We start from the raw sequence: 25,896 nt of genomic DNA on the forward strand, positions 1-25,896 counted from the left end.
TAATGTTAAACTGTTGTTAATAGCGCTCAGATTGTTGTGGTTTTCTGCTCTATTTTATGTGTGTTCTTTGTACACGTGATGTTCACTACCCTGTTTTCAATACCATATCAACATGTATCTTTAATGGCAAGTAAAGAAAAAGACTTGTCAGCTAAAATGATGTGCTGTTCGATTTGATCTGTGTTGGTTCTTCTTGAACATCTATGCATCTGGCTGTCTCCTTCAGTCATTGATATATTCTCACATAGGTCTTTCTGGCTCTCTACCCTGCATAAGAAAAGGATGGTGTAAAGGATGCAACAGGCTTTGTCATAACCTTGTGTGAGTTTATCTTGCAAGTGAGAGACAAACATGTCAGATTAAGACATAAAAAAGAGGAATACAAGTCATTTGACACCATCGTCAACTGTAAGTAAAAGTGAAATTAAAGCAGTATGTCTTAAAGCAGTTTCTGTGTGTATTTTACTTGTGGCCCAAGGACAGTGATGAAGTTAACATGTTTAAGTAACAAATATAAGTTAATGTAACATTAAACATAATTTATTTACAACAACAGCACACATCTTAATTCACAAAATATGTAAAACACCATTTGCACAACTGCATCAATACTCAAGTACCTTAAAACTTTAGCTTTATGACTTTTTAAATTATGTTTGGTTTCAGTTTTGTACTAACAAGTCCAGTTTTAGGTGGAACACTGTGGAAAATGTATAGGACTTTACCTGACATTGTAAACATTGATAACTCCCCCCACACATGGATAAACAGACTGATTTAATTTATCATTCATAAAAATGTGCAACTTTTTATTTTAATTAAGCTTGTCACTCTTAGACATATGACGTGATACAGCCTACTAATCAATGATCAATTCATTTCAAAGACATTTAAGAACATTGAGACAGGCCTACGACTTATCAGAACTGCTGTGTTTAAAAAAGAAATGTGTAATAATCCTGATTTGTTTTGGTTAACAGAAGGTGATGTGTGAAGTTGGCTGTTTTAAAAAGAATTTTTCAGTTTTATATAATATTTAGAGAAGGCACCGACAGCTAGACTAAAAACTCTTTTCTTATTTTTGATTTTGATGAAGTGATTATTTTGTGTTAAACATGTATGATGTATCGGCCATCTTCCTACATATGGGGTGGGGATTTGAAAATGTAATGAAACCATTCATTCACTCATAGAAGATTTAACACATAAATTCACTGTAAGTGAAACAATAATTATGAATTTTTGTAGAACTGTAACGTGTTTGGACTTTACAAACTGGGTTTTTTTTATTCCTCTTTTCCTTATTCTGATCACGTTTTATTGCCCTTGCAATCTTTTCATTGATTTGCCCTTGGAGAGTAAATCCAATCTCCTCTGCAGATAACTTCTTAGGGTTCACCCAGCAGATTATAGTCGATCCACTTCCCGTAAGACACGCCCCCCTGAGGCGTGACGTAGATCTTCCGAGTTATCGCTCTCCTTATATGGCACGCATTGGCGCCACTTTCCGGAATTATGTCATGTTGCCGTAAATTTAAGAAATCAGAGCAGATTTATGTAATAAAAAAAAAAAAAAAAAACCCGGAACAATCATAATAAACTTCCGTCCAGACCAACAAATTTCATAAGGGATCCATTCTTTTAAAGACTTCAAATAATTACAACAAACATAAAATCTTCTCAGTGTAATCTCATTTGAGAGAAGACGGACAAACAATACAAGAATAATGTAATTTTGTGAATATATTATCTAAATATATACCGTTTTAATAAAATAAAAGAAATAAGACTGCTTTTAAAGAAATGAAAAAAACAAATGAGGTCTAAATGAAAATGAAATAAAGAAGATAAAATAGCAACTGGAACACTGTATGCGTAGAGTAGTTTATTTATTGTTCATTTGACAATTAAGATAATAATATATTTTTATTTCGATGCATCAAATGGCAGGATTGTCTTTTCAATGAAAACTCAACAACAGATTTAAGATGACTAACGACTGAAGAGCCCACGGACCGTATAGTCTATGGAAGAGCCACATCAAGCTGCATGTGTTCAATGTAACGCGGTCTGTGTCGCCCTCTGCTGGTGTTTTACAGTCAGTACATCCTGGTTGCCTGCAGAGTTAAACCTGCTTACTGTGAGTCATCTGTCTGAAACACCTGCTGTCTGAACAGAGGTCAACTTCATAAAATTTCCTGAGTTTTTACTGGGTATTACTCTAAATAAATCAAGGTTGTTCCAACTTAATTATAATTAATTTTAGAACAAAAATCTCAGTGTCTTTAATATTTGACTGCAGTTTGAATATATATATATATATATATATATATATATATATATATATATATATATATATATATATATATATATATATATATATATACATATATATATGTGTGTGTGTGTGTGTGTGTGTGTGTGTGTACATATATATTGGCACTTAAAATACTGTTTCGCTATTAGTAGCTCTATCTGTGATTTGGAAGTAGCACAAATTAACTGGGTTTTTACTTTGGTTTGTAAAATTGCCATTATTTCACAGTCAATGTAAGATGTGTGTATGTTACTCCTCTGACTTTATGATAGAGTAATTATGGATGCCTCTCTTATACACAAGAGCAGTGTATACTTTTCTCAGAGGTATACCACTGGGTACTTTTAACACTGAGTTACAGGAGTAGTTTTAGCCAGTGGTAAAGGTAGCACTCTGTACAAAACACAGTTTGTTTCTAAAGTTTAACCAAGTGTCCCACATGTAGTTATTTGCACAATAGCATTTGTGAATTTCCATAAATGTGTTTGGGTTTCCTTGTTTTAGACACAATAGGAAATGGTGTTGAATAATTGAATGATGCAATAAAAAAGTCTGTGATTGCACTGTTCTTTGTATCAAATCAGTGATGCATGAGATGTCTAGAGCTGAAATTAACTGCATTTCCTCCTTAAGCAAATCAAGTGTTCCAGCTAGCATTTATTTTTCAACTGTTTCATTGCAAATGAGAGATTTGGTGTAATTACCATCCTCTGGTAGTATGTGCATATACTTAAAGCAGAAAGGCCAACCTCAATTTGCAGAATTGGCCTCCATCAGTAAAGTGAGCCCGATCTGTCAGCGGTAACACAATCACTTAGCCTGGATCAATACCAGCACTAATGGAATTTACCTTGCGGTACTAAGAAGTAGCAGCTCTTGCAACATGTTACAACATGTTTTATTGTTGGAGTTCCTGACATGGCACACCCACTTTTTTTCTGTCACTCTCATAAGAACACAGAGACCTTTGCTTCATTTTGTCCGATTTATTTTCTTAAATATTGATTAGTTTCTGAAGTGCTCAGAAAACAAACATAAAAAAAAAATTGTACAGTATTCTTATTACAAATGGTAAACAGAAGTACTCCAAGTTGATCTTTATATACATATAACAATGAGTGAAACCCCATTTAACAGCTTTAGAAAGAAACAAGTAAATCTTGAAGCTTTTCTAACTTAATTTCTTACAATAAAGAAAAAGGTACTTTGTACTGTAACTCAGAAGTCAGGCAGCATTTGTAACAACTTCTCAGCTGTAGAGGTGACAACACTCCCAAAATTGAGGCCATGGTGGCTACAGCAAGAAAAAGTCTACTGCAGGCTCTTAACTCCTCTAATACTGAACTTCTTTGATGGTAATGATAAGGTCCATGCAGAGCTGGCAATAAATCAAGAAAACTTCAGTCCTGTCCAGTTCTGTAAAAACAAACAGGAGCGGGTGTCCTGCTTATTGCCATGTCAACTCTGAGTCATAGCTACTGTCACTGTCCCGAGCCCATCTCTAGGACACGGCACCAGGGAGCGCGTGGCACTTCAGGAGCTTCAGTGCGGCCCATCTGTCCCGCCAGTGTCGCACCACATCATCCCAAACCCCGCCATGGCTCCGGGATACCCACTATCACAGGAAAGCGTCCCTTTCTTTCAACTACAGTCTTTTCCCTCCACCGCTGCTGTCGCCTCCTCAGAAGGTCTGGAGCTGCTGGGATAACATGAGCTGGCACCCGCTGTTGACGTGGTTCATCACCTTCTGCTTCAGCTGGGCCACCTGCTCGCGCAACATGTTGGCGGTGGATGCCAGCTCGGAGTTTTGGGACTTGAGGGTCTTGACTTTGTCCTCCAGCCTAGAGATCCGCTCCAGCTTCCTCTTCCGGCATTTGGAGGCAGCGATGCGGTTCCTCATGCGCTTTCTCTCCGCTTTGATCCGCTCCTGGCTCTCCATGTCGATTGGGGAGAGAGGAGGGGTCTCTCCGGGCATCTCGGGCACGGTTTGGGGCTCCTCTTTGAGCGTCGTGAGCCGAGGGAGCTGGGTGGAGGACGGCTGGCCGTAAATGGGAAGTTGAGGCGGGGCAGCAGGGAAGGACATAGCCGGAGCTGAAGTTGTGTAACTCGGTGCCGAGACGGTGCTGATGGCGGGGTTGAAAGTGTTCAAGTCCTCATAAACAGGCGAGTCAGAGCGCATGGCGTTGTTGTTGTATACTGTGGCACCGGCGACAGATGACACAGGCGGGAGGGTGGTGTTGACGCTGGTCTGAGGGGCTGAGGTGACACTCACACTGGTTGTGCCAGGCATGTGCTGGTGGTGGAGCTCGGCCAGGGCTCGGACAAAACCCTCCGCGAAGCCCTCCTGTTCGTCCGTGACATTCTTGGGACACAGGAACTGAGTTGGGGTCGGGGTGGTGGTGATGAGTCCGTTGCTGGACTGGATGATGAGTCGCTCCAGCTCCGGGGAGGCCAGCTTCAGTAAACCCACATCAGGGGAGGTGAGGATGTCGCCGGCTTTGGCGCGGAGGTGAGGCTTCAGAGAGCCCGTCGGGTCGGAGAGGTTCAGTGTCATGTTGTGTTTCAGCGTTTTGGGGTTGCTGTATCCGTAGCCGGCGTTGTCGTGCTGGGAGAAAGCGTTGAGTGAGTCGTCATAGAAAGTAGTTTCCATCTTGGTATACATAGAAGAACCAGAAACAAAATGTAGCTAGAAAGTCTTCAACAAAACAAACTTTTTTTCGTTCCCCTTCTGGTCTTCCTGGTTACTGAGGAAAACTCTGGTTTCCAAAAAAAAGTCCTCTCTGTGCGTAAAAAAACTTCCACACTTTTGAGTGCGCACTGTCTCGACACAGGAGTCAGAACTTACTTTTGGCTGATTGTTCAGTGTTGGCTTGGAAAAGTTTACAAAGCTCTTAGAAGAGTATCCAGACTTGTATACTAAAAGGCGCCGAGCGGCTCTTAACTTTTCTTGTCAGGCTCCAGAAGCGTCTGAGGAGCTTCCTCTGCTTGAATGTGTACACTGTACACTGTAGGTTGTTCAGCGTGGAGGCAAACCTTATCTTCTACCGCTGCCTCACTAAGAATAAGCATGATGTCACGACGGGGCTCTCCCATTGGCTGGGGGGCGTGTCTCAGGGCGGCGCCAAGTCTGCCGATAAGGCGCGTTGCCTAGACGACCAGCCAGAAGATTCTTAATCTCGCGGTGGATTGTGGGATGAGGTAATTCTGGAAGGAGAACGCGTGAGCGCCTTGCATTGTGGGATGACGTATTGTTTTTGAATATCTGGTTACGCGCGTTGTAGAAGGTGCGTCTACGGCGCAGTTTGCTGCTGCTTCACAAAAGTAAAGTAATGCATAGAAAACCACTTTTTAATCTCTTTATAACGGAAGTAAAAATGTATCTTGATACAATCTCAGACAAAAAAAAGGAAAAAACAAACAAACAAAGGATATTTGTAACAAATGTAATTTAATTCTGTAACTCGCATTTACCCTTTTATTTATTTTCTTTCTAGCAACTCTCCTCATAAGTGTCCTATGTCCCTTTTTCCTTGTTGTACAATTGTCTTTTGCTGTCTCTCTTTTTTTTCTTTTTGAAGACTGTCGTGAATTCTGTAAAAGAACTGAAGTTATAAATAAATAGAAAAAAAAACCTGTGCTGCTTCTTCTGTCCTCCTGCTACGAGACATCTGCAGTACACCTCCACTTTTAGTCAGAGCAGGCATGCAGTTCAAGTTTACATCTGTGTTAACTTTATGTTAACTTTCTGTCCCAATTAAAACAATGAATATAACGTTTAAAACAGCCTAAAGTGCAAGTAAACATATACAGAAATCTCATACAACATTATACTCTATCAGTGGCAGATTTAAGAGATTTGGGGCCCCAGGCAAAGGCAGACAGGGGGCCCTATGGTAAATATTGCACTTTCTAATCCACTACTGTATATTATTTGTGTTGCTAACAAACAGCCTGTGTAAAAGTCTCTTTTCTGACTGAGAGGACCGTCTATAATGACTGGGAAGGTTTGTTTCGAACTGATCATTTATTATGACGAGTCATTCTTTAAGTTACAGATCAACTCACTGACCGCATCACACACACATTAGGTATTAGTGCGCAGCCCTATATACCATAAAGGGGGTCCCAAGACACATACGATATAATAATCATTCTGCTGACAGTTAAGCGAATACATTTTAATCAAAAACACAATTTTTGTTAGTAATAAGTAACTAAGTAATAAATAACCATAAGTGTATGACAAGTTTTATGGGGCCCAAGGCAACAACCTAGTTTTCCCTAATGGTAAGTCCGCCCCTGTGCTCTATTAAACTTGAAGGTGAAATGGATTTAAACCCATTCTGTATTTTTAATGTCTTTGCGTATCCATTATAGACAGTCTTTTTTTCTTCTTGGTTGGATGGTGGTCCCCAGTTGGTGGTCTCATATAATTTGTCTTATGTGCCATTACAGTTAATGGACACATAAATATACACAACCTTAGTTTTGATTGTACAGTAAATGTGCTGAAGTAGTTAAAATCCAACACATGAACATGTTAGTACAAACAGAGGCATGTTTGGTGAATAATGGATTCTGTTATGAACCAGCAGTGTTGTTACAGGTCTGTCTGTATTGAGTTGTTGTATCAGCCACACCCTTGTGCTTTAAAACAGATATTTAGCCCTCATCACAAAGAGTATACATCTTCACAGCCACTTTTTCTCTTACAACTACAATTTGTCCAGGTAAGAACGAGACATATGCTTGTCCCCATAAAGAGCAGGCACATTTCCTATTATCCATGTCAGGGTATGTAATTAGTGTAGTGAAGTCCATTGTCCCCTGGCCTCTGGTCAGAAATCATTGGTGGTTTAGTGGCAGAAGGTTAACCGGTGTCTCTGACGTGTTCCCCTCTAGTCCTCTACACCTCCACTGTCTGGGTCATCTGTTGCCCTGCCAGCTTTACTGTCCACTCCCTCCAACACATCCAGTCTAAATATGTCCCCCTTGTGTGACAAGTAAATCAGTCCCCTGGCGCTGGCTGGCTTAGGGAGGCACCTAAGCAGGATGAACTGATCATAAAACACCACTACAGTCTGACTTTTTATGGCTGCTAATGTTGTCTTTATGTACTGCTGTAAGTGTCAAATTGTGGCGGTCAATAAAGTCATATAATCTGATCTAAATTGGACTTAACTTATCATACGTGGGAGCTTTTTTTTTTCTTCTTTTAGATTTAAACAAATAAGAAAACTGTCTGGTTTTATGGTCACCGTTGATTAGTAAAGAGACTAAATATCTCTTATTCTTTCAGTTTGTGTTAGTTTCCTTCACACTGTCGCACATTTACGCCACTCACTCCAGGGATGAAATCGTAAAGCAGAAAAACATGCAAGAAGTTTGGTTAAAATAAAAGTTCCACCAGCCCTTGCTGAAATATTCATTCTGTTTGACTCGTTCATTTAATTATTTGTTGTTTTTATCCAAATGAATGTGTGCCAATTATGCAAAAATAAAGTTGGTGTGCTCCTGACAGGAGGGATATATGGACAGGAGGCATCACTCAAACTTTTCCTCACATTTCATCCTTAATAAATTTAATTGTATTCCAATTTGAATAGTATTTAACACAGAGTCAACATTGTTATGTGTAAGCATAAAAGAATGGGTAAATTGCTGGGACATTGCTGTTTCTGTGGCTGCTCACTGATAACGCAGTATTCATCTTCTGGATCAAAAAGTACTTTTTACATTATTTTTACTCAGACTTATGTTTTCATCATCCTATATAAATGATTTACAAGCTCTAAATTAGAGACTATATTCAACTGAGTTTAACTGATTCACTGTCTCAAGGGAGGTTTTTGTGACCATGATGTCTGACGTCATGACTTTTACAAAAGCAGCAAGCAGAAGTAAAATATCAGCCTTAGGTTGACTCATGTACTACGCATAAGTTCATATTTGAAGTGCAAATCAGTCTCTCTTGTGAAGAAAAAAAAGGATGATACAACAAGACAAAGTATGAGCACCTTCTCCACCTGTTTGGGTAGAAATAAAAAGCTTAATTATTAATGGGCAGTCATAATTTAATGGAAAGTACATTAGAGTCTGTCACTCAGTGTGCTGAATGCATTTTGAAGATGTCTGCTCTCACAGTTTCAAGGAGGTCGATGTCCTTGTAGTGAAGACTTTGGTTTTATTCTGCACAAAAACAAGTAGTGGAAACACTTTTCTGTTATAATAAGGAATCAAAATTTGCCACTCAAACAATTATTTTTCAAAGTGTTATGTTCTTGGTCAGCAGCATCCTGATCCGAGGTGGGACCTTATGAACTGTTTAACCTTTTTTTTTCCCTATCACCCCCCCCCCCCCCACCTATTACCTCTTCCACTCCCTTCTCTCTGACGTTAGTTCGTGACTGTGATTCCCTCTGGACTACATCCCAAATGTCCTCCTCTTATATCTCCCCCACACTTTACTTTCTTCTTATCGCTCTCCTTCTCTCTTGCTCCCCTTCTCATCTTACTCCTATCAGTGGCCATCCAGGCAGCAGGATTTCCCCTGTGACGGAAACCGGCTGCAGCCTTATTGTATTGTTTCAGTGGTTCTTCTCACCAAAATCTCAGGCTGCTGTCTTTGCTTGTGTTGGTATAAGTAAAACTTCACAGCATGGAAAAAGCACAAAAACCACAGAAACATTGAAGGGTTCCTTGGTTTTTCACATTCAACTGAACAGGACTATTGAGTGAAAGAGACACAGAGAGAGAGAGAGAGTCAGACCGTTAAAGCTTTCAGACAGTGCACACTCACAATGGTCTTACCCTGGGAGAACAATTGTTGTTTCAGCTGTTATGTGAAGGAAAAAGCACCCAGCTGTGTGTCTGACTGGACTGTAAGCAAGCACGCTCTCTTGGCTGTGCACATGTGCACACACACCTGGGTCTGCCTTTATTGTAAATGTTTGCATGTATACCTCACTGTGCAGGTACAGAAAGCAGGGACACCATATTTCCACTATTTTGATGTGAGCTGTAATAAATCACTAAGAACATAATTCAATCAAATCAGTCTTTATTTATTCAATTCAATTCAACTCAGCTTTTTTTGTATAGCGCCACTTCACAACAATGTTGTCACAGGGCACTTTACATACACATCATTTCAAACCAATTCATACATATCCTATAATAGAAACCAACTGATTAGATCAAATCATGACTTCGATCCAATCCCCCATCCTGAGCATGCACACGGCGACAGTGGGAAGGAAAAAACTCCCTTTTAACAGGGAGAAAACCTCTGGCAGAACCCGGCTCAGGGAGGGCAGCCATCTGCCTCGACTGGTTGGGGTGGAGACGACAGGAAAGACAGATCAACATGTACAACTGCGCTTATTCAGGAAGACCTGCGGAAAAAGGAGAAATAAGTTAGAGACGGCAATATCGGCATATATTTATACATTAATACATTAGACTCTAATGTATTAATTATTATTATTTCTCTAATGATTAGAGAAATAGAGTGAGGCATGTTTCAGTGCATCAGGTAACATCCCCATTGCTACATAAGTAATGGTTGGCTAGACTACCCATAACTCTCAGAGCAAAGAGCATAACCTGGACAGTTGGGTCCCGTACATGCAGGCTCCAACTCAGGAGATGCTCATATCCTAACAATAAGAATCATGGAAAAGGAAGGTTTTCAGCTTGATCTTAAAGGTGTGGAGGGAGTCTGGCTCCCAAACCCACGGTGGGAGCTGGTTCCATAAGAGAGGAGCCTGATAGCTAAAGGCTCTTCCTCCCATAGTACTCGTTGAGACTCTGGGAACCACCAGTAAGCCTGCAGTCTGAGAGCGAAGTGCTCTATTTGGAATATATGGAGCCATAAGATCTTTTATGTACAGTGGAGCTTTGTCACGGAGAGCTTTATATGTGAGTAGAAGAATTTCAAACTTTATCCTGGATTTAACAGAGAGCCAGTGTAGAGAGGCTAAAACTGGTGAAATATGATCTCTCCTGCTAGTCCTCATCGGAACTCCCGCTGCAGCATTTTGGATCAGCTGGAGACAAAAGCGCTTTTTATGCCAATGGCAGCTCAAAGTGCTTTATGTGATAAAAACAATTTATATGAAAAAACCCAAACAAACAAACAAACACAGGTCTCCACAATATAGATCCAGCTTGGTTGATTTTACCTTCGTCCCCTCAGGTGGTTTGTTGATGGAGAGAAAAATGACCTGTATGTTTGAAGAACAGCAGTCTGGTTAGGAGAGCAACTGCACATGGATACTAAAGGTGACATCCATAATGGTAATGATTGCATTGTAAAATGATTGTATTTTATCCCCAGCCACAACCCTTTTCCTTACCACACTAAGTCATTTTGATGTATACGGTAACACTAACCAGGTATTGTAAAAAAAAGTGTGATGTGTGTTATGTGACTGTGATCAGTTGGTGACTTGTCCAAGGTGTACCCCACCTCCCATCTCGTAGCATTAGCCTCATAGCACCCCTGCATTTGAATGAGTGTAGTAGTGTTTAAAACAGCTGGTGTGTTAATTTCCAGTTGCTGGCATGTGATACGGTCCCTTAAAGCAAAAGGGAGCTGTAAAGTGAAAAAAGAAAAGAGTAATGTGAAATGCAGTTTCTCAGCCTTGAGACACTGCAGGGCAACACCAGCTCTGGGAATGTGCACAATAAATGTCAGTATGCAATCAAAGCAAGTCAGAAGCACAGAGTTTTAAGGCTGTAAACTTATGAAATCTTGCTTTGAAGGAAAGATTTTAGAATGAGCCACTCTGAAGTGGAAACAAGTTTTTGCGTCGTTTTGAGGAAATAAACCAAGTGATGTACTGTATGTGGTCATTTTGATTAGTGAACTTGTTGGATATTGTTAAATGCTCTGGCTCTCTTGGTTGTAGTCGTCAAAGTTTATCCCGCTTACAGTCATGCGTGTTGGCACCCTCTTATTAAAGAAAAGACAAAATGCTCAAATAACTAAAAACTAAATAAAGTATAATAATAAATAAAATTTAGCTAAATTATAATTTAGTGAAAAGAGACACTACTTTTGAACTGTGGTTAAGAAGATTATTATTATTATCATTATTACTAATAATAATGACAATAACAATAATAGTAATTATTATTATTATTATTAATAATAATAATAATAATAATAATATACTACTACTACTACTACTACTACTACTAATAATAATAATAATAATAATAATAATAATAATAATAACAATTGTGTATTATTTCACAATACCTAATAATAATAATCTCTGAGTTTTGTTCAGCAGGTTGTTTTTTTAAATTTTTTTTAAATTTATTTTATCCTTTTCTTTCTGTCATCCACAAATGGTTTGGTTTGCAAGCTGAAAAAACATGCTAAGGGTTAGAAAAGTAATACCCAGTTACAGATTACACATTTTACTATTCACAGGCCACAATTCCTTTTTAATTTTTTTTTTTTTTTTAAATTATTTTTTATTTTTACGGGTCACAATTCCTGTTACGGTAAAAACTCTTCCCAAAGCAAAACAGCATTTTGTCATCAAACACAACCTGACAAAATATTTACAACTACTAGTCTACATAATTAGAGAGGAACAAGACATCATGGCAAAATACAGAGAAACGGTTAACCTTTGGTTTATTTTTGCATCATGAAGACATGAAGCTGTTCTCTACCACATGAGCTATCTGGTCATTTTACAGTGGTTTACTATTTAATTCATGTTCTGACTTCAAGAATAGACTTTGTGGGACTTCTTTCAGAGGAGAAGACACTGATTTGTTAACCCACTTATGAGAAGCAAAATCAAACACAGCAAAGTGCTGCTTTCAGTTTGTTTAATGCCCACTTAAGACTTGGTCCTAAAGTCATCTTTATATTTAAAATGCACACACTTTACAGCATAAATTTTATATCAGTTTACAGCCTGGCAAAGAGTGTCTGCTTCTAAAGAATATTTATTTATTTATGACACGTCTAACTTGTATCAAAGCTTTAATTTATGGACAATTAGGAGTATTGCCACATTGAGTGACAGGTGAATTCTGGATGTATGTGCAGTCTGGCCTGCAACTATCAGCCATTGTTGCAATCATAACTCATCCTACTTATTAATTACAAACCTTCCTTCATATTTTCTTACCCTTTTTGTCCTTATTTGTGCAGATTTATGATCTTTACTGATATTTTTTGAAGCAAACACACACAGACACGCACAGACCGTCAAACACACACACGCACATACAGAGTCCGCCTTCTCACAGACCCACTTAATGCAGTTTGTCAGCCATTTTTATAATGAAAAAGGAAAGACGCGGGTAAATGACAAATGTCCCTCGTTCCTGTCTGGATTTACGACATGTTGTAAAGGAAAGAATCATTGTGTTTAATTATTAGACGCACTCAGACCTACACACACACACGCGCGTGCACACACCGATTCTCTCTGAGTGATGTCTCTTTGTTCCGCCCTTCACCAAACGCAGAATGACCGTTTGATGCCTGACTTCGACGGGGTTGTTTGGGGCGTCGTTTTAATTAATTTGCCCATAAAATCAACAGTGATTCCCAGCAGTCTCTCTGGCTCCCGCAGCCACAAAAGACTTTATTAGCTTTGACAATTAATCGTCACTAACTACCCAGACTAATCTTAAATTTATTGGTCAGAATCATGGAATATCGATTGGCTCTCCCTCATTTTGACCCTCTCAGCTCACCATAACTCATTCGCAAATGTCCAATGACATCACTGGGCGATGGTGGGCACACCCTGCAGGTTATTTTCTATTTTGGGGCCACAGATGCTCTTTTGTCATGGTTAAAGCCAGAGAACGGCTCCAGCCGAAGCATCACATGGAGTGGGATTTGTATGTTTGTCGGGGTGCTCGTCTGCATTCGTTTTTATTTGTTTGTCAGAGTAATTCAATCTACGGGAGTGAGTCTGGGCCTCATTATGTAAATTAAATAACCTCATCTGAAAAGAAGCGCAGAGTGAGCCACAGCAGGAGTCTCCCACACACACACTCTCTGTCACACACACACACACACACACACACAAGTGTACAAGCAGTGGCACAAAAATAAAGCACAGAGACACACACAGGCAAAGTAAATGGCCTTTTTGACATGGAATGGTATTTTCCATGCATGTGTGCAGTGTGTGTGTGTGTGTGTGTGTGTGTGTGTGTGTGTGTGTGTGTGAGGGACCTGTACGAGTCCTCAGCTGGCTTTGCTCTGCTTGTAACAGGGAGGTGAGTGTGTGAGTGAGTCACCAGGGAAAATGATCGATAGCTATTAAAACCCACCAGTGCCTCAGTCCAGATGGAGGGCGATTTGTGTGTGCCCATGTGTGTGTGTCTGTGTGTATGTGTGTGTTCAGCCGTGATCAAGCACTATGTTTGTACAGGTGGGAAACTATAAGGCAGCAACCCTAACCTGTTCCACTCCATTTACCTCTGCAAGCTAGGGAACCTTACCAACCGCACAAGGTGTGTGTTTTTGTTTCAGTATGTCTTGGGCTGCATTTGTGTGTTTGTGTTGTTTGTGTGCGCAAGTGTGACTGGGAGGCTGTCAGCGTGTGTTTGGACTTGCTGGTTATTCTAGCCTGGCTTTTCAGAGGCAATAAAAAAGTAAAGAGAAGGAGGAGGGTGAGAGAGGGAGGGAAGGGGGGGAGGAGGAGAGTGACAGGACCCAACGATTGTTTAAAGTAGAGCAGAAATTTCAGTCTGTGGGTGAGAAGGAGACAGATAGATGCAAGGATTGAAGTTTGTTCTCCTGAAATGACTGAAAAAGACAGCAAAAATGTGGGCTCGTCAGAAAGACGATACACACAACGAGACTTTGGGCGTGGTGATTATTTTGCTTAAATCATATTCAGGCTCTTTTGGAAACATGATCAGTAAAAGGGAACTCTATCTGGCAAAATGCCTTCCTATGAAACAAGAGATGTGCCACACACACACACACACACACACACACACACACACACACACACACACACACACACACACACATGCACACACAAAACAAACCTCCCTTCTCCTCCATTTATTCTCTTTGTATCTTTCTGTCATGCACATGTGTGCAGGCCAGTACATGAACACACTCAAGCAAGCAGAGATCATCTTCACAACAGTCCTCTGAGGTTCTATGAAACCTGATCACTGATCAATATTGAGTGGTGTTATTATAGGCAAGGGTGTGTGTGTGTGTGTTTGTATGAGTATGGGGGGATGGGGGAGCATAATGATAATCAAGTTGTGTGTTTGTAACAAGTTTTACTAAAATAACAGTTCTTGCAGGTTGAATGTAAGATTGAGAAGAAGACCGGGCGACTATTATTACACAAATTTAACTAATTTAATTTACATTTTATCAAAATAAAAAACATTAAAGAACAATTTAATGTTGAATATCACATTAAATATGGCTGGTTTACAAATTTTTACTCTGAAAGCTTTCTTTGGCAGCACAATGCTGCACAATGCAGGTCCGCTAAGCTAACAGGGTGTGACACGCAAGAGCGGAACGGGGTTGAATGTCTCACAGAGCTGGGTCCAGAGTTTAGGTTGTAAATGTTCCATTCAAAGCAGACTTTACCTGTTAGTTAGTTTGCTATTCTTTAGTTAGTTGTTCTTATGCCCCAAAGCAACCATTTGGTTCTTGTCTTTCTCATTATATACAGCTTTCAGGCTGACATTGTTCTGGTTGGGTTTTAACTCCAGCTCTGTTCTGTATTCTCAGAACCTTGTTGCTTCCTGGCAAACCAGCAATACATTCGCACCCGTTTACTCCACTAAAGTAAGTGCAGAAGCATAATAGTAGGTTGCATTGATCATCAGTTGCATTGATCATCAGCTGACTTATGTCATGTATGTAGTCAGTACCATTTTCATACGTGGACCCAGAGGTTATTATCTACCGGTAGTTTGTTCATCAATGATCCATCACACTGCTGTGCAGCCAAGAAGACGAAAATGCAACACCATGTCAAGCCTACATCACTTTCTTACACTTATTTCAGATTTATGGTGAACATAACCTGATGACGTTGCAGTTTGGAAATATTTCAGTCAGAAAGTCTCGACTGGTTTCATATTAGGAGTGAGAAATAGCACCAACATGTAGGCCTGCTGGTGTAAAAGAGCTAACAGTGAAACTGGTCTTCTAACTGAAATATTTCTGATAAAAGTAAAAAAAAAAATCAAATTGCTACACCGTGAATCAGAAAATAAAATGTCTTGGTAAATCCATGGTGAATGGTTTGAATCTGAAAGATCTCTGCAGCCTGGAATGGGATTTGTTGGCTGAAAGTTTCCTGTATACTGATTTATTTTCACAAAAAAATGACACTGCAACAATAAAAATAGCCTCTCAGGTAGTTTCAGTGCCTTCACAAAACCAAAATGTAATCACATTTTAATGCCTTTTAATTGCCTCTGTACTCTCCCTGTCATGTCAGATTAAATGTAATGAAGCAGTAAAAACAAACCCTGAGTGTGCTATACTTATAGTGCGTTTTCACTCATGACTTTACCTATGTAATAATATTTAAAGATAATTTTAGAAGCCCTCTTTTACAGTTACATAGACTGAAATGTGCTTGTATCATCTCTAATAATAGATAAAAAAAAAAAAAACACACTGAAACTTAATAAGTTTCACCAGTTGTAAGCATTTTTTAAGCTGAGTAATTTCTTAAAGCTGTTTTTATTTTTTTTTCCTTTTTTGGGCAAGTTGTTGTTGCACGTTTTGATCCAGGACTCAATACAAAGACTCTGTCATCTTTCATACTCTATGACCTCATTTGATCACCTCGTATTTATTATCAGATTGTTTGGTGACACTTGAGACCTCTGTAGAGACCCACCAGGGAGCTTTTTTTTGGTGTGTGTGTGTGTGTGTGTGTGTGTGTGTGTGTGTGAGAGAGAGTCAAAAACTTGAGAACACCACCAAAGCAACCTTGTTTTCGAGGAGAAAATTAGCACCAATTTCTTTTCAATTGATCAAATTTCTGTGTGTTTGTGTGTTGGTAGCCCTGCATGGGTGAGGCTACATAGTTGACAGACAGTAGTTTGATCTTTTTCCCAGTATCACTTGTGTTGCTGCTTTACAGTATCTGCTTTTGTACATGTGTGGATGTCCTGGTTTTGTTGCTAAAATGCTATGTTTGCAAAACACTGATCTTGCTGAGAGTACTGCAAAGTTAATGGGATGGAATATGGATTTGGGTTAAGCTGAAGTTTAACTTTAAGTATTACTTGTTAATACTTATGGTGAGCTTTTTCTTTGGCTGTCTGGAGTGAATGAAGTCCATTAATTGACCTCTACAAAGACCTACTGGAGATTTTCCTTGTGTATGTTTTAGCTTTAGTGTGAGGTAAAGACCTGGATACAAGAGCCATGTAGATGTTGTAACACTAATTTTCTCTTTAATCAATCAAATCCCTGTGTGTGTGTCTATGTGTGAATGTCTATGTGCATCCTGCCATGTGTATTTCACATTTCACAATGTAAAGTCAACAATTGAACTGACAAGCTGCCCTTTTTATTGTTCTGTGCACCTTTTTTTTTAGATAACACTTTTTTGTCCCATATCAGTCCCCATTCTTTTGCTCTGGGTGTTTCCTGTCCCTATCTCGACTCTCCGGTATTATGGAAAGGATTTGCTAATAAACATGTTGGTTGTCCTGTTGCCGTGCCGACCGAGCAACAAATATTTGGAGCTATGTGGCACCTTCCACCAACATTCCAGTATCTGCTGTTTTGGAAAGTCTTCCTGTCAGTCGTCTTTCTCTCAAGCGAACTCCATCCAACATTCAGCCTGCCCTCTCTCTTTCTCTCTGGTTACCCTTCACTGTCTCCCCCCTCCTCTCTTCTCTGCCTCCCTTCACACAAATAGTCTCTTTGTCTCCTGGTAAAATTAACTTGAAAACAGTAGTTGGGACAAGTGGTTCAGCCTCACAGCATGGACACATTGTAACGTAGCACCCATGCAGATCTGGAATATTGACTGCTTTCTCATTCGACTGTGGCGTATAAACTCTGTATGCTTAAGAGGTAATCACAAAGGAAAAGACTAGTATCAATGTGATAGCCACAGGCTTCAGAGTGACAGCTCTGGTGATATTTGATAGATGGGCATCAAGTTATTTAAACAGTTTGGGAAATCAACTCAGGTGATAACCAATAGGACATTCAGCATGGAAAATTGCCTACTTAAAAGGGTTATGTAGGTCAGTGGTTCCTGACCGAGTTTTCTTGAAGACCCCCTTCCAGCAAATACTAAAACACTTTGTATTCCCTGCCCAACCTGCTACTGAAGGGAACTTGGTTTTATTCTTTCATTAGTGACATTCTCACCATCAGTAATGTATTCTGTCTGAGTGCTGCCCTTCGATAGAGGTTGACTTAATATCCAACATATAGCCTTACTTTAAAAAAGGGACAAATCATTAATAAATATTTCTCTGAATAGTCAAAGCCTCCTTGGAACCCCTGGACTATTTTGGGGGCTCCCTTAAGGGGTCCCAGACCCCATGTTTGGAACCACTGATCTAGGCAACTAGAACCAGCAATGTCCCCAAGCTGCCAACTGTTAGCTAGAAAGCAATGAGCCATGAGTGAATTACTTCATTTATGCAGTAATTAAGATCCTTTGTTGCTCTTTTGGAGGTACTTCAAAGCAGTTTTTCAGTTTTATATCCTAAGATCATAACTTAAACAACCAATATGAGCCTCAACTTCTTACTGCTAATGGATGCATTCTTGTAAACAAACAGAAAGCTGTTCAGAGCAGGATTTTTAAGGTGACAAATAAGAACTTCCCCTGTCTAATATACTGTTTCGATTTCATTTAGCATTTTCCTTCCTCTTTGTTCTTTGTAAATCTGAATCAATGATCGTTGGTTCTCTAGTTAATCATTGCATACATGACACAGCAGAGTTAACTCGTGGCTGCTGACAAGCAATCAATTCTTTGAGCTTGAAATTTGAAGCATCTGACAAGTGATAAACAGGTGGTATCCCTCAGCATGCTTGCTGGAAGGGTTACGTGCAAGCATGCACACACACACATAGTGTGCACAGACACAAGGTCAGATAAGTTTAAGAAGTATCACTTCTACAGGAGCAGTAACTGTTGTGAGGGGCAGCCCTTTAGCTTGCTAAAGGAAGTCGAGAGCATTGGAGGGTTGGGAGGTATCCAGTTCCTTTAGTTCATTTTATACAGTTCATCTTCAAGGTTTATGCCATGATGTAACTAGTGTGTGGACGTACTTTACACAATTGTGAACACATTGTTATTTTTTGCTCCCATTTCAGTTCAATTTCAAGAGAAACATGGTGTTAACAGCAGAGACTGTGGTTGAATAAGCTTCTAAGGGTCCTGTGACCTCCCACAGTGCAGTTTAGAAAAATAAACCAGTCTCTTTTTAATGTAAGAAATAAATCTTAAATTAAATGTGACAAAAAAAAAAAGAAAAGAAGTACATATATATTGGAAATGTAAGTGGATATCATAAAAGAGATTGATTTCTACCAACCACAAGGCTCTCAGAAGACACAATGACTGAAATATACTGTAGTAAATGTGTACATAGCTAAATGTACATCCATATTTTGAGTTAAATAAAGGTGGCTACAATCAGAGCTAATTCAGTGGAATGATCAACCACGTATTAATCTGTTTGTTTAGTGCAATGCTGAGCACTCCGACCACGAGGATGTTCACAACTCCCTCTTCTGCTTCTGTGTACTTGGACATATGCATTTCTTTGTGCATGTTTCTGTTAGTTGCTGTGTTTGCAGTCAGACTGGTTTGTCAGAAAGAAATAAAAAAAAACCTTTCCATCGAAACTGGCTGTGTTGTACAGGTACACACATACTATCCATGTTTCACATGCAAACACACGAGTGATTGAGCGAGAAGCTGGATTCCTGTCTGCACTTAAAGTCCTCCCTCTATCTCAGCAGGTCAAGGGCCATGGCTCTTATCACATACTGGGACTGTGTACTTACATGCATGCTTATGCTTGTGTGTGTGTTTGCTTTATCCTTGTGTGTGTATGTGTGTGCTTTTTTGAGAAAGCACAGACTGGCCCATGGGAATACTTAGACTGTGTGTTTTGGCTCTGTCAGGCAGACCATTACCATGGCGTCTAAGGTCAGGTGGCCTGCCAGAAGACTCAGATATGCTATGTTTGAAATAGACACACTGGCCTGATGAATAACCTTGCTGAGAAACTGATGTATATTCCCCTAGTTGCTGTATTCTCAAGACACTTGCCTTTTTTCAACACTACTTTAACCAGGATAAATTGGTAATGAAACGCCTCTCCAGGAAGTCCAGCTATTACAATTGATGTCCTTGATATAAGTATCGTTGAACAACACTTTGATCGTTTACCTGTCTCTTGGATATTATGAGCAGCTGTAGAAACTCACATCAACTCTGTGTACAATTACATCAGATGGGATGGGGGTAAATTAGCTCCACTTCCTAGTCTGTAGAATAAGATGGAATAAGGCTTGAAGTGAAGGCTTTAACCGACCTTGGAGCACAAATGGGGAGCGATCCAAAGTCTGCAGCACAGGGTGGAGACTGTGTCCACTGACCAGGAGATGAAAGACAAGGAACAGGCACATATAAAACAAGCATATAAACAGTGTCACCAAGATACGTAAGAATAGGCATAATGATACAAAACAGGGGCGTTTCCTGGACCTGGGAACATTGGGGCTGATCAAACAGCCTTGTACAGGAATCTCAGTGAACCAACACAGTAAAAAAGATTTTTATTTAAGTTTTATAGTCTTCCCTGTCTTCTCTGTTTTGGTCTTCTGTAAGATTTTCCAGATTTGTTTGATCATAATAGATATTACCAAAAGTTCATCTTAAAAGAGATAAGACCTTTGCAACTGAATTGACCTTCAAGTATCATTAATCAGAGGATATTGGCTCAATTATATAGTTTTAATTATGAAATATGCTACTCAAAGGTTTAAATGTATTACATATCCCCTATCTGGACAGTTAGATATTATGCCTGCATGCATATATGTGTGTATATGATAAATCCAGAATGCAAACATAATAAAAACATTTTAGTTTCTTGAGTAAATCTATGGAAATGCAAAGTGACTGGACAGGTCATTCAATTAAATGGTAGTTAAACATTCAAAGTAATTCAAATCGTTATATATTTCCAATTATATCAGGCAGCCCATCTTAATTAACAAACTAACACAACAAAACAAAAAAATCCTCTAGCACTGGATGGCACCTGAATCCAAATGGACTCCCAGTGGTCTGACCAGCACTCATCCATGCTGTACCCTCCTTTTTGATTTGTTACCTGTGTTGTTAATACATGTTGTGTAAGTCGACAGTAGTACTTGTAGTTATAAACACAGTGTCACCATAAATATCTGCAAACATGAAATAAGGCTCACTCAGAACAAAAGTACAACTGTTGATTTAATCAGTAATGTAGCCTAGTTTAGTCTAGTGGTCTACTCTGATTTGTCCCTCCCAGTCTCCAACATCCCTGTCCTGGAGCACACACATGCAAGAACCACCATTCTCATTAATGCATACAGTACACACCCACAGAGAGGTGGCATCATGATAAGACTGGTTTTGCATTACGAATATAAATGTATTATAAGCAACAATGAAAAACAGTTTTTGATAGCTGGACTTCAATGACTGAACAGCCAGAGACCTGGAGGTAAACAAAAACATTATAGTAAAGCAGTTTATTCCATATCCATATCTGAACTAAAGCAGCATCTATGAAGAAAACTTCCAACACCTGTCATGTTTTTCCTTCCTGATCGGCTGGCACTCATTGGTGGAAACTCTATCCACCTGTGGCTTCCTAATTGCCTCTGCTGTTTCTCATCAGTTTCATTCAGTTCACCTGGTTTTCTTGTCTCACAACCTACTTAAACTCCCTCCAATCTCTGTCCCTCTGCCAGATTATCAGCAGACTCATGTCTAGTTGTGTTCCAGCATTCTACGGATTGTCTCCGGTTGCCGACCTACTGCTTCACGTCCCAGGATTACCCACTTTGCCTTGCCCACGACGGACACCTCTACTTTCTTGGATCTTATGGTCACAGACCCTTGCTTTGTCTTTGGATCTCCGAGCCTTGTCTTTTGCCCTGGATGAGTATTTGCCATTCCGTTTACCTCCTGCCATCCATCTGGAGCCTGGTTTCTAATGGCTGTCCAGTTACCTGGATTGATCCTCTGCTCATTCTCATCTGGCATTCCTCATTCACCAATATACTGGTTATTTGTTCACAGCTCCTTGTGTGTGGCTGAATTTCCAGATCCTCACAGTAATTTATTACAACACCGATGGTAAAGCTGTTTTCATCTACTACAATACAACACATGCACACACGTACAGCAGCACCTCCTTCTTCTTAGTGTTTATGGGAAATTTGGTACCTTTTCTAGTGTCTCACGAAGACTTCACCGCTTGAATTAATGCAAATGTGTATGACAGAAAAGAGCAAGGTTAAGGGTTTAGTGTTGTTGGCCTTACTTTGGAAGTATTAAGGACTGTCTCAAATCATCGTCCTGATGTTCATATCATTTTGAAGACCTACCCTTGTTTAAATTTTTTTTTTTATATGTTTCGCGTGTTGGCCCAGAGTCTTGCTGCCCATTGGCAGGAACCACAAGAGAAGAGCTGATTCACTTCTTTAAATGAAAAAAATCCTCATGTATTCTGACCGCTGTTGATGTTCACTTGAAATCATACCAGAGTTCAGATTGAGGTTAAAATGCTGGGTTGTCAGTCAATAAAACACAGAGGTTTCAGTGCTTCTGTAAAATTCCTCTCTGACTGTTCATATTGTTGTATCTGTGTTGCATTTAATGAAGCCAGGAAATTACAAAACTATTTCTTTTGTTGTGAAAAAAACATTCAGGGCTTGATGAGAAATGTTTAGGGCTAGAACAGGTAAGTCCAGGCAAAGCAACGCCATCGATACCAAATCAGGAAACACCAAAACTCAAAAATGTAGAAGTTGTATAATTTATGTGGCTGAACTGGATGAAGGGTTTGGGAGGGTATTCTCCAAGCACATTATTCCTGTGTATTTTAACACCCCAAAGACCCTGAGACAAGAGCTGGCCCACCCAAAGGGCCAGATTCAAACATAAAAAACTTAAACTGGTGTATGCAGTGAAATGCACAGAGTGTAAAGATCTATACATTGAGGAGATGTAACAGCTGCTCAGCAGATTCATGTCTCAGATGAAGAATTCTTCAGGGGAACACTCAGCAGGATACACCCACCTACAAAAAAAGCAACACAGTTTAAAGGCTCAAGATGTCCACATCCAGGACAGTAAGGATGGATGGTTTGAAAGAGGCATCAAGGAGGTCATCTACGTTTCTTTGTTTATTTCGTTTATTGAACAGGGAACATGTATGTCCTGTGTAAGTAGAGCAACCCGCTTCAAATCGAGGGGGGGGGCATCATCTGTGAGACATTTCAGTCAGGTTCAGATACACAGTAATGACAACGTGGTTTTCCACTACAGCCTGAAGCAGTAACTGTGGTTAGCAACCACAAGAAATCCCAGGTTACAGGTTACCAGAGGTTAACTAAAGCCTCTTCTCCTTTCATGGCCTGTTTTTGCCCTTCAGTATCACTTCTCCCATTTCTTCTGTCTTTCTAGGAGTTGCCATCATGCGGTTTAGAGAGCTGCTTTAATAATGAATGACCAGAGGCCTCCCTTTCTCAGTGTGTTTTTGTTTGTCTTTTTAAAAAAAAAAAAATCCAGGTCAGCAACCATGATCATGTAAATCTTCAGCATTGAATGCCTCACTGGTTTTGCACAAGCACAACTCTTTCAGCTTCAACACGCAAGGAAGCATGTGTTGGTATGATGTCACAGTTCTCCAGCTTGTTGTAGCTTCTGACTGTCTGGAAGATGTTTTGATGCAACATCAGTCACATTTCTGAGTGGTTTTCTGCAGTTTTGAAAGTTTTCATTTACCACTGGAGCCCATTAAAGTTCAAGGAGTTGTTTCCATCCTTTTTCGCTTGTTAGCAAACAAGCTAGAGAAGCTAGCTTTATGTTCACTGTACAGACACCAATGTGAATAGACACAATTTTCTTTTTAGATTTTTTGCAAACTAAACATACTGTGTTTTCTGAAACTTGACAGTAGCCCATGCATCTCAGCCTTTCCATTGAACTGTGCACACACTGCCAAGAGTTGCTGAGTGTTGGAGGTTGCAGGTGTATGTAATACACGATGCATTAATGTCTTGTCAGTACTTTTCACCTCTTACACACCTGATTGATAAATTTACTTTAATTACAAAACTGTGTCCATTCTGTCAAGCCCAAATATCTAAATGGTATTTCCAGACTGACATGCATTCAAATGGGCAGCGGAGGAAGTCATTTTAGCGTAATAGCTACAAATGAGTGGGCTAACTGGCAGTAATTACCCATTGTGCATATATGTGTGTCAGAGTATTTGAGTCTTTGACACGCCAGTTCAGACACCAATGATAACACAGCTGTGTCTTATTCCACTGGGCCTGGGAGTGATTATTTTGGAACTGAATAACCTCCTTTATTATCTTTGCTTTACCAGTTTCTTTTATTTATTTGTCTTGAATTATAACTTTTGTCCTTCTTCCCTTTGTGCTCTGTCTATTTGTGGGTGTAGGATGGAGAAACAGAGACAGATGGAGGTGGAGAAATGGACAGACGTCACAGTTGGTCGATGTAGGAACACTTATACACTCACACACTTTCATTCAGCTCATCACAAACACCCCGCTGTCTTTGTCTGTCTGAGTGCCATGCCGGGTAGCAGTGGGCGCGTGACGTGACAGTGGAGTGGGATTCCACTGTTTGCTTTTGACGTACGTCCGCCTTCAACCTCCATGTGTGTGAGTGAATTCGTGTGTATTTGTGCATCAGCACGGTTGTGTGAAGAGCTGTATTTGTGTTTGAGTATGTGGTTTTGCTGAGCAGAGAAGTGAAACCAGCGAAGCTTCAGTGGCAGCATCATCCTCTCTCAAGCAGAATGTGAAATGCACTGATCAAAAGATCTCCATGTCACTTAGAGCCGAGTTACAGGCCTGCTTTTTTCTGCTGGTGTGCATTTGTAGCAACAGTTGCAGAATTTACAACCACCTTAAATTAAGTTCACGGGTTATATCTCAGCAGCAGCATTTAGATGTTGCACAAGAAAAACATAAAACATGAGAAGAATGTGCTGCACCCCAGGAAATTAACCTGTTTGAACAATAAACCGTCACAGTGATATTTCACAGATATGTGGCAGCTCCGGTCATCATTCTGCCAATATACTTAGATTTTAGGCTGTGGCTGTGCCACCTAGTACATGTGCTTTCTGTAAACAATGTTAACTATTCAAAAAGATAGGACAGACCCCCAATGCAACACGGTTCTGACTTTCAAGAGCTGCAGGAAGGTCTTACAATGAAACTTCTCATGCTGCTTCCTTTCCGTGCAGAGGCTCTGAAACAGTGGCACAGTGCCAGTTTCTCCTCCCTTAGCTTGAGGTGGGGTTTTTATAGAGCTGCTGAAGAGCTTGGGAACATACAGCACAAATAACTTGATGGACTGTTGAGTGATAGATTTATTACTTATTTGTCATGGTGTTGCAAAAGCTGTTACAGGTGTTACATTAGCACGTATTTTAAAACACGTGGCTATTTTTGTTGTGTTCCAGGACACAAACCTTCCCGTACACTGTTTAGTCACGAAAAGGAATTTATACCAGTCTACAACTAAATGTGGTGAAAAACACAGGTAAGGTGTCAGCTCAAAGAAATTGTGCTTGTGCAACTGAGAGCTGTGTTTATTTTTGCCTCTACTGCACGTGCAAGATGTGTTAAGTGTGTTGCTTCGGAGAGCAACTTTCTGAGGCTCTCTTTTTTGTCTGAGAAGTCAGAGGTTATCTACGAATCCAGTCCCATCCAACCAACACAGGCCTATGCAGCTGTTTCCTCTTGTGATTATGGATATGACTGAATATCACATACGTGTACTCGTGGGATACCAACAAAGCTAAAACCACAAAAAATAACACCACTGGAAAAATAGTTATGTTTCTGTGAAGCTCCACACTTAGTAAAATGATGCTTTCATGTGCGATGTGTTCCTTACTTCTCTTTTTTGCTTCACTTTGCGTGTCTTTAAAAAGGGTGAGGTTGTGGTCTGAGTTCTTGGACAGGAACTATACTCCAAATGTGTGTGTTACATCAGTGTGTGTGTGTGTTTTCTTGAACATCTGCTCCTCGTTGGCTTTGTTTTCCCTACTCGACCCACCCATGTACTGAATAATGGACTCCCAAACTCTTTTGCTGTTTTTCTCTTTAAAAAGAAAGACAGACAAAGATGAGACGAGGAAAAATGGTGGAGGAGATAAAAACTGCTCAGCAATGTTTTATATAGTATAAACATTTCCATGCCACTAGCAGGGGGGGGGGGGGGGGGGGGGGTCGACAGAAACAGCTCATCTATTTATGCTATAGATACTAGCTGGTTTCCTTC

The 25,896-nt window shown here is 39.9% G+C and overlaps 1 protein-coding gene across 1 annotated transcript; it reads right to left on the reverse strand.

Annotated features, from left to right (window-relative positions):
- Positions 1-3,283: 3,283 nt before the first annotated feature.
- On the reverse strand, positions 3,284-5,311 carry jun (Jun proto-oncogene, AP-1 transcription factor subunit). The gene has a single exon (XM_079245383.1). It carries the CDS (start codon positions 4,977-4,979, stop codon positions 3,999-4,001), a length of 981 nt encoding a protein of 326 aa, XP_079101509.1. The 5' UTR covers positions 4,980-5,311; the 3' UTR covers positions 3,284-3,998.
- Between the last annotated feature and the right edge of the window lie 20,585 nt (positions 5,312-25,896).

The sequence above is a fragment of the Telmatherina bonti genome (genome assembly GCF_933228915.1).
Source record: "Telmatherina bonti genome assembly, chromosome: 8".
In the NCBI taxonomy this organism is placed as follows: Eukaryota; Metazoa; Chordata; class Actinopteri; order Atheriniformes; family Telmatherinidae; genus Telmatherina; species Telmatherina bonti.